A 15127-nucleotide genomic window follows, 5' to 3' on the forward strand; every position below is an offset into this window, starting at 1 on the left:
CAAACCAACCCTACAGACACACCAATGACAGGGATCCCTTGACATCGCCTCCGGGTGCTTTATTTCCCCGCGATCCCCGGATTTTGACGTGTTCTCCACTGGTAATATTACTGAAATATTTCGGACACATTACTGTTATATTACAATACTCCCGGTATCTTTCGGTGCTCACTTCTGAGCTCCGTTTGGTCCCAAACCTTCCGAGGTCGGGAAACAAGAATTGGTCTTAAATAACCGTTAATGGCTAAACATCCACACCCAGGACACAAGAGCTCATCACCCAACATGTCTAGACTTTCAACTAGCCTCAAGGCATTAATCAATGCACCTGCCGCCCGGCCATCCACTGTTCCTGCGCCAGCAAACATAACCTCGGTCTACCAAAAGATTCAACAGACCGCGCAATCCAAACAGATCTCACAGCCATCATGGGTCGCACTATCGGTAGGTTAACCCTTCCAATTAAAATTGAACGCGATCTAATATCAATGCCAGACTGCAGCAACAATGACCATGAACTCCCCCGAGTCCCTCGCAGCCCTCTACGAACTAGCTAGCGCCAATCCCGACAAACAAGTCGAAACCGCCGAGCTCATGCGCGAAGTCGGACTAAAATGCATTAGTTTCAACGGCATCCCACGAACTATAAACTGCCTCAACGCCTTCAAATCCAGCCTCCCAGACTCAGTCAGCGACCAGCTCTCCCGCACCCCCACCCGCGCCCCAACACCGGAGAATATTGCCGCGATTAGTGAACGCGGCCACGCACTCTGGGATTCTATTTATCGCCCATTCGAGAAGAAGCTATACAATAAACTGGCAGACTCACACCCTGACCTGCCGGTACACATCCTGCACAGTAACTATGGTGCCCTATTGTCTGATCCAGAGCGTAGCACTGGCGCATCTGCTGGTCGCATCCTGACATCTATTGTTGCTGTCGCGTGCCTGCGCGCTCAGTCTGGTGTGGGCCCCCAGGTTATTTCCCATGTGTTTGGGTTACGGAAGGCGATTGAGGATGGATCATGGGCGAATGATGTCGAGGGGGAAGAGGCTGCGCGGTGGTTGGCTAGTGATGAGGGGAATATGTGGATCTTGAATAGCGTTGATGCCATCGTTGAGGCCATTAGCCAGGGCGCTGGGTCGAACTTTGCTCCTGTGCGGGCGAAGTTGTAATTATAGAGAGAATTTATACCACATATCTTCAATATTATGAGTTCGCTCCGAAGTTCGTACTTTGGCATTGAGCCGGTTTATCCGTGCGGGCGAGGCGACCATACAACTGCGCTTATTCTTCTTCGGGTCCTCGGGTAGAAAATTGATTCGATACAAAGCTGCATGCCTATGAGGCGTGGTCAGCGCCTGATCGAAATCAGGCAACATGAGACCACCTAGTAGTATTTACGGGAAAAAAACCCGACATACAAGAAAGATGTTCGTCTTGATTCCGTGCTCATCACAATCCCCGCGCCAAGATGCAGTGAGCTCGCCTCACATTGATAACGTGCAGACAATTCCACCAATCGCCATGATACTCCTGTGATTATGCAGCGTAAGCTGCATAATTAAGTCAGGAGATACGAATAGCACCAATTCCATTGCTTTGTCACATACATTAAAAGACCCATTTCATCCGCTCATGCATAATTAGGTACCCTACGTGTTTGTGGCCCGAGCCAAATAAGTGAAGCTGCCGTGGACACTTAAACCAGGGCCCACCATGTCAATTTCAATCGGTGTTGGGCAATGGCGCCTGCGATCCGCGAGGTTACCCAGACATTCATCGAGGAGGGCACCACTGTTGTGCAAGTCGTTACTCTGAATACCAAGCCGTGGCCAACCTTGAACTTGGTTACATTCACAGTGACGACTCCACACACGACTGTCCTTCGGGTGATCGATACAGCAACTTCTGCACCTGACACAACCAATTCAGACAAAAGCAGCGGCTTATCAAATGCAGACAAAGGCACAATAGCGGGGTCTATTCTCGGTGCTGCAGTCTTTCTACTGCTCTTGTACTATTGTCATCTATGTCGTCTGCAGCGGACATCGACTCGGCGATCGGCAAAAATTCCACTTGACCCGAAAGATCCTGAAGCTTCAGACCCAGCACCACCAGATCCTTCTCCTACTGACAACCCATCGAAGAAAAAGAAGACCGTTACCATATCCTCTGATCTTCCTCGATACTTTCCTCCATACTCAGCCTCGAAGAGTACCAAGCCGATCATTTCACCTCTTGTGAGGATAACGACAGAAATGAATTTGCGCACTGGGCTGGAGACAAGAGCGGGAAGATTAGGACAACCGGTTCGCTTTTTGATTCGAGAACGGGAGAAACCGCCGAGGGTTAAGAAGCGCCGGAGGCATAGGCGTCGAAGCAAACACAAAGCAAAGGCTGATCAGCATTGATAATATTGTCTCCAATCCAAGATGGGGATTTGGAATGTTTGAAAGAGGCAGGTTATATCTATCCATTTCCCGTGGTTGTCGATTTTTGCCCCCGGAACATGGTCTTTATGTACATTAATTTATACCATTATACGGAGTACATATTCCCCTGAATCTGCAACTTCTGCCTACCTCCAGGTAGATAGGTTCCAACCAGTCAATGGCCGAAAACAGGAAGCGCAGCCAAGACGATCAGCATTGCAAGCCAACAGAGAACCGGGGGAGATAACAAAGAGGGAGAAGGGAGAACCCTCCAACTCCCACAATCAAGCAGGACCTAGTCCGAAGAACCAGGCGCCAACAGTGCGCTACTCAAGGGTCTTGCTGAGTACCATCTGCACTTTGTGAAAATCCGGCCACTCCGACAACTTCTTGATCCTTTTTCCATCCTCGGTCATAGTAAGCACGAAGACATAGTCAGTGCCATATGGACCAGCTTCTAATTCACCCTTGCTACTGCAAAGCATCTTCACGGTCCTTTTCCCTTCATCTGTGAACATCTCGTTGATGGTGATCTTGAACGTTTTTAACAGCTTGAAGAAGCTAGCTGCCCGTTCGTATGTTCGAAATCTGAAAGTATCAGCATAAACATTTCTTTTACTGCGCTCAAGACTTACTGTTCCCTATTCATTGGGAAAACACCCTCGACGTCTGGGTGGAGAGAGTAGTGAATGTCATCAGTCCACCTCGATACGACATTATCTAGCGAACGACTTTCTAGATCTGAGATCCAGCCAGCAGCGGTTTCTTCGAGAGTTGCTTTGAGAGACATGACGAGGGACACAATTTATTGTGAAGAGGGCAACCGTTTTATCCATACCTCAACTTATATACTATACTTTGGTAGTTATTCTAGAAAGGGGGATATTTGTCACTCGGGACATCAACTGGCCGAACTGCCGGGTCGGATCGCCTAGGTTCCCCCGTCCCGATGAGTGTCTTATCTTATAAATCAACCACTTTCCAGCCCCGGAGAGCTTCGAAATACCCACCAACGGGTGGAAAAAGCTGAATAGGAAGGAGGGCTAGTTTGTGGCGAGCGCAGGGGAAGTCACCCGCGGCTGGGGTATCGGTAACAGATACCGATTTTACGTTACAGCATGTATGGATGTTCCTACACTAATATATCATCCGAACAGTTAAAGATACAGATTCTACATAGTTGGAATCGCCCTTAAGATACTGTTTTATCTACTGCCTGGGGTATCGACTACAAGAGGACGCCCTTCATGTTACTTCAGTGCACCTTCATGAATATCACCTTTGAATATTGGCGGAATTGGCTCACTGCATAGATCTACTGCACAGACAAAATCCAACTGACGTGCCCAAATAGTCTCTTATCGGCCAAGAGACCAAGGGCAAGTGGCGGCTTTGGGAACCTTGGACGCTGCGTACTTTCCAAAAGGGAACTGGGCAAACAAATGTTTTGTGCAGATTGGGAAAGAGCAATAACATGTGACAATACAATCTGGGAATCAGGGAAGGGGCATGTGCTGAGAGTATAAGCCCCCCCTCGTCTATGATTCTTCCTCTCCAATCCCCTCGACCATCATCTCTCCGAGGCCCACATGAGACTGCGTAGATGAAGATTTCATAGACCAAAAACAGTCTCGATAGCTGGTCCGTCATTTGGTAGTGCAGACAAACCGAATACACACCTTGATTCGACGGGGCTATATCAGGAATACTGGCACATAACCCCGAGGTCGGACCGACCTCGGGAACTACCTAGCAACTTAATATTTAGTATCGAGGCTCATCGAAGTACAATGCGTGACTCAGTTTAATGAATGTCCACATAATGACCCCTTGGCCTAAGCCTTGGCCAAAGTAGTACTACTCTCTAAAGTCAATTTGACAACAGTTCAGTATGACATAGTCTTTATCCACAGTAATTGATCTATATATATCCCCATGGATCTGAGAATCGCACCTTGGTCTAGGTACATAGATAAGCCCCAACCAGTCAAAGTCTCGGGGATCAGCAATTCGGGGAGTGGAGTCTTTCGGAGGAGAGTTACTTTCTTCTTCATTTCCGTGTCGGGCACGAGAACGCATTCGGCAACAGGGCCGTAATCCCATCAACTCAACAAAACTAACAAACTTAACTTCTTTAACGATTCTCCATTCCAGCCCTCGGCTATTAATATACTAGGCAAGTTTCTAGAAACAAAAGATTTGATCCGTCATCTTCGCAATTACCCTGGTTTGGCAATGCTCAGCGCAAAAAGATTCTTTTTAGTGGCATTGACCATTCCGGGCGGCCCACATAGCATCACCTTAGTGTCCGGCGATAATGCAGGGAGCTGCTCCGCCAGAACTGTCCGGTCCACATATCCGGACCCATAAGTCCAGCCCTCCGGCGCAGAGTCCAGTATATACCGCAGCCTGAAGTTCTTTGCGTATTGGCGTGCGAACCGTTCGAGTTCCCCGCACAAGAGAATATCAGACTCGCTGCGGTTCGCGTACAACAAGCTAACTTCTGTGGTGCCGGTGTCGTTCTCACAGATTGCCCGGATAAGTTGGTACATGGGCATGACGCCTGTACCGCCGGCCACCATGCCGATCTTGCGAAAATGACCCTTTGTGTACCACATAGCGCCCTTAGGCCCGCGGAATTCGACTTCGTCACCTACAGTCAGGCCAGCCAGATACTTTCCGCTCAGTAGGCCGTCCGGATAGCATTTGATCGCGAGTTCAATGCGGCCCCGGTCGATGTTGTTTGAGGTAGGGGTGTATGAGCGAGTGACAGTCTTTTCATTGACCACGGCACTAATAGCAACGTGTTGGCCAATGGGTAGACCCAAAAAGTCTGTGGTAGTTGGCAGGGCAAACACGAATGTGATAGGAAGGGCGAGTTTTCATTCCAATTCCACGATGGTTGCTAAACATTTCTACCTGCCGGGCGAGGCTATCACCTCAGCGCGCCCAATCGAGGTAGAGACAACAGTCGACTACCAAGGGCTTCAGATCCTCATTGCTGATCAATTTGCCATTGTTGACCCAAATGGTAAGTTTTTATCTCATTACCTCTGATATCATTCTAACTCAAAATTTAGCCATCGGATTCCAGTCAGAGGAGTCGATGTTGTGAACTCACTCGGAGATCCCTGCTAATGAAGAGCAAATTGCCATCTCAGTAGACGGTAAGGCAGTACGGGAGATTCCTGGTCCTACTGCCATTCGTGGAAAACTTCTTCGAGATCTACCCTGATGACCTGGGAAACCACCAGCGTCTATTTGACCAATCTGGATCCATCATTCAAACCAAAAATATGGGCTGGACAGTATATCATACTAATGACCCCAAGCTATCGGCCATTGCTTTTGCCGAGTCCGATTTTTTCACCAAGAAGATCAGCGAGGCACACCCTTTATACTTGATTAAAAACCAGCAGGCCAGTGTAATTTTGGGTGACACCGATATACCCGAACAGCGTGCAGCACACAGGTCCCTCCCACCGGCACTGGGGCCGAAAGCAGTGGTCTAATCCAGCACAGTTTGACCCGGATCTTTGGGATACGGCGGACGTGAAGAACCGTCATAAGACCACATATATTCCCTTCGTTGCTAGATAACGTATGTGCATTGGGTTCAGCTTTGCCTTGCAGGAAGTAAAATTGTTCTTACCCAAGTTTTTGTCGATACAAATTTACAAAAGAAAATGATGGGCCGGTTGAGTATGATCTCATGTTCCAGTTGATCCAACCTATCAACTTGTATGTGCGGGCGGAACAGCGAGTGAAATGGCCTCTAAAGACTGAGTGATAGCTGTAGTTGAGAGAATATTTGTACATAATGATTGTTTTTTATATCCAAAAAAAGAGAGGTCAGTATACTTCGAGATATCTTCAGCGATCCAAAAAAAGGTTAGCTCCGGCATTAAGTCCGAATATTTTACACCGACGTCGGAGTTATAAGGTGATAAGTGAATTTGTGTTTCACCTTGTTTTTTCTTTCAACCATCTGATAATCTAATAATGGAGAACGAATCGCGACCCACGCGTTACATGGCCCATGTTCTCGAAGAGCTGGGCCTACGCACCATGTGGCGATCGTCGCTGGACGTGAAGCTTCTCTGCGCGCAACGCTTCGTGCGCCTCTTCGCGTACGGCGGTTCGACCTTAATTCTAGTATCGTATCTGTCGGCCATGGGGATTTCAGATGATCGAATTGGCTTGTTTATGACCCTCACGCTGGTCGGAGATGTGGTGATTAGCTTCTTCCTCACCCTATTTGCTGATGCTATGGGTCGCAAGGCGGTGTTGTCACTCGGGTCGATCCTTATGGCAGGCAGCGGAATTGTTTTCGCGTTGTTCGGAAATTTTTGGATTTTACTGGCGGCTGCAGTCTTTGGTGTCATCAGTCCGAGGTTTGCTTTTTTTGCTTCTTTCTTATATTCCTACCTTGGCTAATTTTACTTAGTGGCAATGAAATTGGTCCGTTCCGCGCCATCGAGGAATCCACTTTGGCTCATCTCACACCGCATGAACTTTTGAGTGATGTTTTTGCTTGGTATTCCTTAATTGGCACTGCTGGTTCGGCCACAGGCATGCTTGTTTGTGGTTGGATCATTAATTCTCTTGAGTCAATCCACGGATGGGCCTTCATTCCCGCCTGTCGTATCATTTTCTTCGTCTATGCCGGCGTTGGCGTCGTTAAGCTGATCTTTACTTTGGGCCTGAGCGGAAAAGTCGAGGTCCAAAAAGAAGAGCCACAGGAGCAGAGCTCTGAAACCCGACCGCTGCTGGCAGAACAAGCCGCACAGGATGTCGAGCCCCCAAAGAAGAAGGGACTATTTTCGTCTATCGAGAAGGACTTGTGGTCGCTGGTTATTCGTCTCTTCATCCTATTCGGAGTGGACTCGTTTGCGTCTGGATTGGCGTCATTGTGAGTGTGATCCCAGTTTTTGTCGGCTGCAATGCTAATTTATCAGGTCCTGGATGACCTACTTCTTTAGGGGCAAGTTCAATCTGCCTGAAGGCGAACTCGGCACCATCTTCTTCACCACAAACATTATTTCCGCAGTATCCATGCTGGTCGCCTCATCTCTCGCGAAGCGAATTGGTAATGTCAAGGTAAGATATTTTTCCAAGTCGGGTACCTGAGCGACTTCTAACCTTTTGATAGACTATGGTGTTCACTCATTTACCGTCCGCGATCTGCCTGGCTCTCATCTCCGTCCCATCCAGCCTGCCTTTGGCACTGACCTTCTTGGTTCTGCGAGCCTGCACCCAGAACATGGATGTGGCGCCTCGCTCCGCATTCCTCGCTGCAGCTCTGCCGGCAGACAAGCGCACTGCTATCATGGGCGCGGTGAATGTCGTGAAGACTACTGCCCAGAGCATGGGTCCTCTGTTGACGGGTATCCTGTCGCGTAATGGCCACTTCGGTGTGTCCTTCATCATTGCAGGATGCTTGAAAGTGGTTTATGATCTTGGCATGCTGTACAGCTTTGCTGGAAATGAGGCTGCCCGTCGGAAACAGGCAGCTCAAGACGCCAGCGAAGAGACAAGTTAAGAGTATTACTTGGGGAATCATGGAGACGACTTGTCAATAAAGTTGCTGCACTCATTCAAGAAGTACCACATTGTCTTGCTGTTTGAGAGGTTGATGTGAGTTAAAATAACCTAGAATATCATTTTATTTGATGCGTAGACTTGGATGGGATCTTGATGACACCAAAAACCGCTCTTTACCTAGTGGCTTCTGCGTTTCGGTCATAACTACTAGTTATAGCCCCCAATTTATACGACCTTTCAGATTCCGCCGCAGCTTCAAAAAATGACGCGTTGCGTATAATCTCAATCTACAATGCAATAGTATTAGTGAAAATAGCCGCATTGAGAAATCTTCACATAAAAATGAACTTTTGATTGATATAGTATGCACAGGTAATTCCAATTCATAAAACATGAACCAAAGGATCGGATATACAACCTAAAATCGGCTCTAAACAAAATGAGGAGCCTTGTTTCGCAAAACAGACAAACGTCGACGTGATGTCGCAGTGTGATTACCCGCGGTGGTGCCATTGATATGCAGCGTAACATTTGAGTGTGCAGACTGATAGTTGCCAGTGACATTATGCGAGGTCCTATTCTTCAACAACTCCATCATCTGATGAACCATCTGCTCGCTCTGCGCATGGCCTGCATCATTAACACGTCCCTCCTGCACCGGCTCACGCTGGGTCTGCGCAACCTGGGACGGACGCCAGGAATCTGATTCTGACCCAGGCGTCTGGATATTATTAATATCTTCGACGGAAGTCTGTTTCTCAGTGTGCACAGGCGTATCGGGCTCAGCAGTAGGCATGGACTGCTTGGTATCTGCTTGCTTGTTCTCATTTGTCTCCGACGTAGGAATATTCTCATCGTGGAAAGGACTGTTGCTGTCGCAAACAAGGTCCACCCAGACCTGGGTGTAAGCGACAAATTTGCGCGGCTCGCACTGACTAACTTCAACGCCGTCTCGAATCTCTTTGGTGATTAAGGGCGGGTCGATACACCCTGGGACCTCGTGGACGGTGATGTTGCAGCCGCTGCCACCTTCTAGAAAGGGGAGGTCGTGGCTGTGGGAGAGGAGCTCTGAATCGACGGAGATGGCGCTAACGAGATTGCGCTCGTATGAGGGGACGGCGAAGTTTTTGCAGCTGCCCTCGGTGATATCTTGGGATGGGGCAGATTCTTGGTAGTTTTCGTATGTGTCGAGCTTGCTAAATGCCTCGCCGGGGCAGTTTGGGTAGAAGTGTGTCCAGACACGGGCAATACTTTGGGCGTGGATTGTGCCTGATAGCAGGGATAGAGAGATAAGTGATGTTGCAAGGGAATGCATAGCTGGTGGGATTTTGATATCTGCGAACGTATAGATTTTGATGATCAGATTGAAATGTGTGATTGTCAAGCACAGGTTGTAAGACAATTATCTCCTGCTCTTATAATATACATAGTACGCCCTATCGCCTTTCTCATTCCGTAGTTGCCGCACTGCAGTAATGGGATGGCGGGAAAGAATGACTGGAATGACTATGATACTGAACATGAAACGCGTCTAAAATTTTAATAGACCTTCTGTATCATACTCAGGGGCTGGCAAGTGTCATTAAATCGAATCTTCTCTCAATCGGGTGGCTGACGGCACATTCCAGTCGGAAGGGGTCCATATGATGTCGATCTAGGATCATGCGTGGTATGTGTGTACCCCTTATACATTCCACTGAACCGCCGTGGGCTTCTCAAAAGGCTTGGAAATTCCTGATAAACACTCAATACTGTAATGCTATTCGACCATTCTACATAGATAAATGGTAGGTCAAACATAATTGGTGACTTGAATGTATGAGGTTGGCGATGATCATTCCGCGGGAATTTTATTGGCCCTGACAGCTCGAATTGACAGCTTGTTGATGCTACTAGATTGCAACGCGAATATGTGATTATAATCCAGCCAAGAACTCAAGCCTATAAAGGAAGAATGGGTTTGATTATACATAGATTGCACACACAACAAAGTGACCACCACCCAATACACTTATCGCAGGAACCACCACACGGTCGTAAGGTCTGAGCAAAAAACTCCCAGTCTTTCTAAAGACCAAGTTTGAAGCCACCCCAGCTTAGAGTGGAGAAAACTCCAGCGGGATCATAAGAAGATCTGATCTTTCTCATAAGAGCGACGTTCTCACTGGGGAAACCCGCGTACGGATCTTGCCACTCACCAGCGTCACCCATATAGATGAACTCGGAAGCAAGCCCTAGGTCTTTGTTGATACCGTGAAGGTGCTCGACCAATTGACGAGACCAAGCTTCCATGCGGATATCATCCTGGGCTAGCTCCCAGCCAGTACTGAATTGCCAGACTGTAAAACAATGGTAAGTTCAAAAAGCGAAAACGAACGAACGCTGGAAGAACTTACTAATTAGAGGTTCTTCTTCGAGACCCCAAACGTTGCCAACACCGTTAGTCTTGGCTACGCGAACTGAGCTCGGGGAAATGACATTTGTAACAAAAGTCGGGTAAAGGCCCTGGACATCGGCGATCTTGTCAACTGCGGCTTTCCAGGCTACGTAAATCGAGTAAAGAACCTTCGCATCAGGTTTCATTGTCTTGTGGGAAAATTGGACACTGAATGGTTAGTGAACTGGAAATTCCAATATAGTTGAGATTACATACCGCATCATCTGCTTAGGGGAGTCTAGAGTATCAGCCCACGGCTTTATAGTGGTGACATTGTTAATTCTTTCGATTGCTGGGATCTTGGTAAAGTTGGCGAACTGAGACGGGGGTCTGCTGACACCCTCCTGGACACCGAGAACAGAGCCTTGTGCCACCTTGGTAGTCGCATTGTAGGTGATAGTGGAGATCATGCCCGCAGCAATGGGATCTTTTTCATCCAACTTGGCAGCCTCACAGACAGCAGAAAGATACTGGGGAATGTTTGTCTCGTTGAAAACCTGGATAGTGGTGCTGACCTTAGGAACAGCATAAGTCTTCAGTTCAAATCTGGTGACTATTCCAAAATTATTTGCACCACCCTTCAAAGCCCAGAAGAGGTCACTGTGTGAGGACTTGTTGACGGTAATCTGAGTTCCATTTCCAAGAACGACATCGTAGGCGACCACATTGTCCATGGCGTATCCATACTTATTGTTGAAGTAGTGGAAGCCACCGATAAGACTGAGTCCGGGAACACCAATGGTCTTCATACGGCCGCCGATACAGACACGGCCATGAGGGTCAAGTGCTGAGTATACCTGGTACCAATTGAGGCCAGGGCCAACCTCCACAGTGTTGCTTTTCACATTGATGGAGTTCAGATTCGACAGAGCAATCAGAACTCCAGCATCAATGTTATTAGATCCAGGATAATACTGTAGAGTTAGTGTTATTCCATGTTTGGTACTACCATCTCGAATATAAACTTACGTTCATGTGACCTCCACCACGAACAGCAAACTGTGCATCGCAGGCACTGATAATCTTGACTGCTTGCGACACTTCAATAGCAGTATTGGGCACAAAAACACATGCAGGAGAAAGATTTGCCCGAATATCCCAGTAGTTATCAACGGTCTGAGTTGTGTAATTTGCCGAACCAGGAAGGATGACGCTCTTTGGCATAGACCGAGAAAGCTTCGCGCAGGCACATGAAACTCCCTTGGGAACTTGAAGATCACCAGAAGAAGTGGAGAGAAAACCTGTTACAGTTGCCGAGGCACTCGCACTGCTCAAATTGGCATATGCAAGGCCTGAGAGGGACAGCCCGACAAAAGGGAGGAGAAGATACATTTTGATTGTTGTAAAATCAAATCTGTGGTCGATGCTTCTTAATTAACCGTAGGGGACGATCCCTTCTTATAGAAGTTTGCGATTCTTCTGGTTTCAGACTTCATGGTATCTGTGCCCAGGATAGTTTCACTCCAGTCAACAGTGAAACTAATTCTCTTTTGGTGTTCTCCATGATGATCACGGCAAGGGCTCGTTTTCGGATCAACAGTTTGGATACTCCCAATTGCTCCACATGAGTTAAACAGAAACAGGGCTGAGTCTTGTTCAGGCAGAATAATTGACATTTTAACTGTGGCTCTAGGCATCTGGATAATTCTAAGCTTATCATCTTCACCGAACCACATTAGAAGACACAAAGGTGTACGGAGATCAGATGCTGGATAATACGAACCCGAGTACGAATAATTACTAAGTTACGAACCCGAAGTTTAGCACCAATCAGGGATCGATCTTTTACTCTTATTCGGACTTCGGGTTCGGATCTTTGATCTTCAAACATGAACAGTTTTGGCGTTTGAAACGGTAAGTTTAAAAACTGATATGTTTTCAACAATGCCTAAGCAAGTAGATTTTAATCTGCAGCCTAGATTCTATGGCCTTACACTAAGCCACAATCTATGTCCCATACTCAAAAGAAGCTTTTAGGGACAAGCCTGTTTACATCTTCTCGGATTCCAACCCGAGTACGTGAACTCACCAAAATAGCTTTCCAGGGCGCAATACTAGATCTTGCAGAAAATTGGTAGAAGTGAAATTGATACATAGATATAAAAGAGTACGTCAATCTCTAACTACATGTACTCTATTATTCATAGTCAACATAGCTTTCAGCTTTGATACTATTCTTACTATTCAATTACGTCTTGCCCTTGATTTAATCCAGACCACCGAAGCCATGGAAAACGACTCCACATTCACTCTCTACAACTATAACCCGTCGGGAGTTGCGGCGATCATCTTCGTCGTTCTCTTTGGATTAACCACTTTGGTGCACATTTTCCAAATGATCCGGAGCCGTTCATGGTTCTTCATTACTTTCATTATCGGAGGAATCTGTAAGTATATACCCTATTCAGTAACGAAGAAATTAAGCTAACTTGGGTATAGTTGAAGCTGTTGGTTACGTCGGTCGCTATCTTAACTCGCAAGAAAGTCCCAATTGGACAACAACCCCATATGTCATGCAATCACTCCTGCTCCTCATCGCGCCAGCATTCTTCGCTGCATCAATCTACATGATCCTTGGCCGCTCGATTACTTCCACGGGTCACGACTCGCTTTCTCTCATCCCAGTCAAGTGGCTGACCAAGATCTTTGTCTGCGGAGATGTGATCTCGTTCCTCGCCCAATGTGCTGGTGGTAGCTTTCTTTCCTCCGCAAAGACCCTGTCCAAAATCACTCTCGGACAAAACATCATCATCGCCGGTCTTTTCATACAGATTGCCTTCTTCGGGGTTTTCGTTGTTGCTGCTGGCGTGTTCCATTACCGACTCTGGAATTCCCGTGACTACCTGCCCATATCTTCTATCAAGGTGCCCTGGCTGAAGTGCTTCTTTGTCCTATACACGGCTAGTCTGTTCATCATGGTCCGGTCTATCTTCCGTGCCATTGAGTATATTACAGGTACAGATGGTCCGCTCATGTCAACGGAGGTGTACCTGTATATTTTTGATGCTGCTCTGATGTTCCTGACTATGGTTACCTTCAACATCTTCTCTCCGAAGGCATTGGTGACTTCTCGATCGGCTACACGTGACATTGAGTCTCGAGCGAGTAACAGTGAAATGGTCGATATTAGAAATGTAAAATGAAAGGGGAGGAAAAGAGCCTTGGAAAGTACCTTCTAAGGTTGTGTACCTACCTGTGTACCAGGTAGGTACACAAGGTACTTTGTACCATGGAATGATATTTTTAGATCAACGTTATTTTGTGGGCCGGAGGCATCTACCTTCCCAAGGTTAAAACATAGCATTTGAAATTTTGGAAGAATTTTTTTTTTTTGATCCTCTGAGATATATGTGTATTGCAAATAGTATCTTGGAATTTATTTAAGCACGCCCTCTCTATCCTGTATTTATACATCCATCTCGACCTGTACAGTTTCACTCAGGGGCTTTTAATATGGGCCCTCGACGGTCGCACAAGAAGTCTAGAAACGGCTGCCGATGGTGCAAAGCCCGCAAGGTAAAAGTGAGTGACTCCAAAGATAATAGTGAACATATCTACTTAATTATCTAACACGATCAAAAGTGCGATGAAACCAGGCCGCATTGTAACAACTGTGTCAAGCACGGAATCCAATGTCTTTTTGACGAGGGTCCAGGGTCCGCCAGGCAGTCAGGGTCTCCTTCAATTCTCAGCACTTCCAGCGCCCAAAGTCCCGTCTGCTCAGGGGAGAACACCCCACCAATGGGCATGCCCGAGATGGCTCTACTCCACCACTTCTCTACTTCAACCTGCTATACAATTTCACGTAACCCAATTTTGCACACAGTATGGCAAATCCGGATTCCACAAGTCAGCTTTTCGTCACCATTTGTATTCCGCGCCATTATCGCTCTTTCCGCGCTGCATCTGGCTCATATGAAGCCCGAATTCCACGACCATTATGTCTCCCAAGCCGAGCTTCACCATAACACCGCCTTGCAGATGGTGTCTGCCATCCTCCCAAACGTCAATAAGGAGAACTGCCAAAGCATATATCTTTTTTCGATCCTGACCTGCATTATCTCCTGCGCGAAGCCGCGCATCAGACACGATTTCTGGGCAAATAGTGATCGAGACATCGAGTGGTTGACCCTCTTTCGTGGCACAACACACATAATAATGTCATCAGATAATTCCCTCAAGACAGGCCTACTAGCACCGATGTTTGCTATAGGCCACCGCAAAAAGCTAGCTCGGGATGCGAGATCAGACAGGCCCACGCCGCCGTTTCTTCTCGTTTTGAAACAGCTCTTGCAAGATACAGTTCAGGATCGCGATGAGTTGGAATGCTATCATAAATCAATCGATGATATGGCAATGTCATTCGCGACAGTTGACGAAATTGGCTCAAATAACTGCGAGACTTCTGATATATTTATTTGGTTATTGAGAGTTTCGGATCAGTATTTCGCCTACTTCCAGCAGCGCACACCTGAAGCCATGGTGATTTTTGGATATTTCTGTGTTGTCATGAAAGAGATGGAATGGGCCTGGTGGATGCAGGGGTTTAGTGTCCATACTATCAGTGGTATATACTATCTTTTGGATGAGGAGCATCGTTGCTGGTTACAATGGCCCATGCAACAGGTGGGATGGGTTCCATGAATCAGTGAAATAATCCAAATTAGGTTGACGATTATTGCTTTGAGAGCAGTCCCTGGAGGTGCCAGT

At 47.1% G+C, this 15127-nt stretch overlaps 9 protein-coding genes across 9 annotated transcripts; 5 read left to right on the forward strand and 4 right to left on the reverse strand.

Moving 5' to 3' along the window:
- Positions 1-285: 285 nt before the first annotated feature.
- Positions 286-1176, forward strand: N7479_008276 (uncharacterized protein; the record flags this gene model as incomplete). Its single annotated transcript, XM_057255970.1, has 2 exons — positions 286-444; positions 496-1176. 2 exons carry the CDS (start codon positions 286-288, stop codon positions 1174-1176), a joined length of 840 nt encoding a protein of 279 aa, XP_057109832.1.
- A 570-nt stretch (positions 1177-1746) lies between these two features.
- N7479_008277 (uncharacterized protein) lies at positions 1747-2415 on the forward strand (the record flags this gene model as incomplete). The annotated part of the gene is made up of 1 exon (XM_057255971.1): positions 1747-2415. One exon carries the CDS (start codon positions 1747-1749, stop codon positions 2413-2415), a length of 669 nt encoding a protein of 222 aa, XP_057109833.1.
- A 347-nt stretch (positions 2416-2762) lies between these two features.
- N7479_008278 (uncharacterized protein) lies at positions 2763-3226 on the reverse strand (the record flags this gene model as incomplete). Its single annotated transcript, XM_057255972.1, has 2 exons — positions 2763-3024; positions 3072-3226. The coding sequence occupies 2 exons, from the start codon at positions 3224-3226 to the stop codon at positions 2763-2765; spliced, it is 417 nt and encodes a 138-aa protein (XP_057109834.1).
- A 1429-nt stretch (positions 3227-4655) lies between these two features.
- On the reverse strand, positions 4656-5349 carry N7479_008279 (putative cytochrome b5 reductase; the record flags this gene model as incomplete). Its single annotated transcript, XM_057255973.1, has 2 exons — positions 4656-5269; positions 5295-5349. 2 exons carry the CDS (start codon positions 5347-5349, stop codon positions 4656-4658), a joined length of 669 nt encoding a protein of 222 aa, XP_057109835.1.
- On the forward strand, positions 5335-6036 carry N7479_008280 (Cytochrome P450; the record flags this gene model as incomplete). The annotated part of the gene is given in 4 exon segments (XM_057255974.1): positions 5335-5467; positions 5517-5547; positions 5609-5942; positions 5959-6036. 4 exon segments carry the CDS (start codon positions 5335-5337, stop codon positions 6034-6036), a joined length of 576 nt encoding a protein of 191 aa, XP_057109836.1.
- Positions 6037-6438: 402 nt separating this feature from the next.
- N7479_008281 (putative MFS transporter) lies at positions 6439-7978 on the forward strand (the record flags this gene model as incomplete). Its single annotated transcript, XM_057255975.1, has 4 exons — positions 6439-6830; positions 6884-7348; positions 7419-7536; positions 7589-7978. The coding sequence occupies 4 exons, from the start codon at positions 6439-6441 to the stop codon at positions 7976-7978; spliced, it is 1365 nt and encodes a 454-aa protein (XP_057109837.1).
- Positions 7979-8410: 432 nt separating this feature from the next.
- Positions 8411-9295, reverse strand: N7479_008282 (uncharacterized protein; the record flags this gene model as incomplete). The annotated part of the gene is made up of 1 exon (XM_057255976.1): positions 8411-9295. One exon carries the CDS (start codon positions 9293-9295, stop codon positions 8411-8413), a length of 885 nt encoding a protein of 294 aa, XP_057109838.1.
- A 752-nt stretch (positions 9296-10047) lies between these two features.
- N7479_008283 (FAD-binding oxidoreductase) lies at positions 10048-11749 on the reverse strand (the record flags this gene model as incomplete). Its single annotated transcript, XM_057255977.1, has 4 exons — positions 10048-10319; positions 10377-10585; positions 10634-11331; positions 11387-11749. 4 exons carry the CDS (start codon positions 11747-11749, stop codon positions 10048-10050), a joined length of 1542 nt encoding a protein of 513 aa, XP_057109839.1.
- An 824-nt stretch (positions 11750-12573) lies between these two features.
- N7479_008284 (uncharacterized protein) lies at positions 12574-15061 on the forward strand (the record flags this gene model as incomplete). Its single annotated transcript, XM_057255978.1, has 3 exons — positions 12574-12804; positions 12857-13551; positions 14000-15061. The coding sequence occupies exons 1-3, from the start codon at positions 12645-12647 to the stop codon at positions 15059-15061; spliced, it is 1917 nt and encodes a 638-aa protein (XP_057109840.1). The 5' UTR covers positions 12574-12644.
- Positions 15062-15127: the final 66 nt, after the last annotated feature.

The sequence above is a fragment of the Penicillium vulpinum genome (genome assembly GCF_028829585.1).
Source record: "Penicillium vulpinum strain IBT 29486 chromosome Unknown utg000003l_segment0_segment0, whole genome shotgun sequence".
Lineage (NCBI taxonomy): Eukaryota > Fungi > Ascomycota > Eurotiomycetes > Eurotiales > Aspergillaceae > Penicillium > Penicillium vulpinum.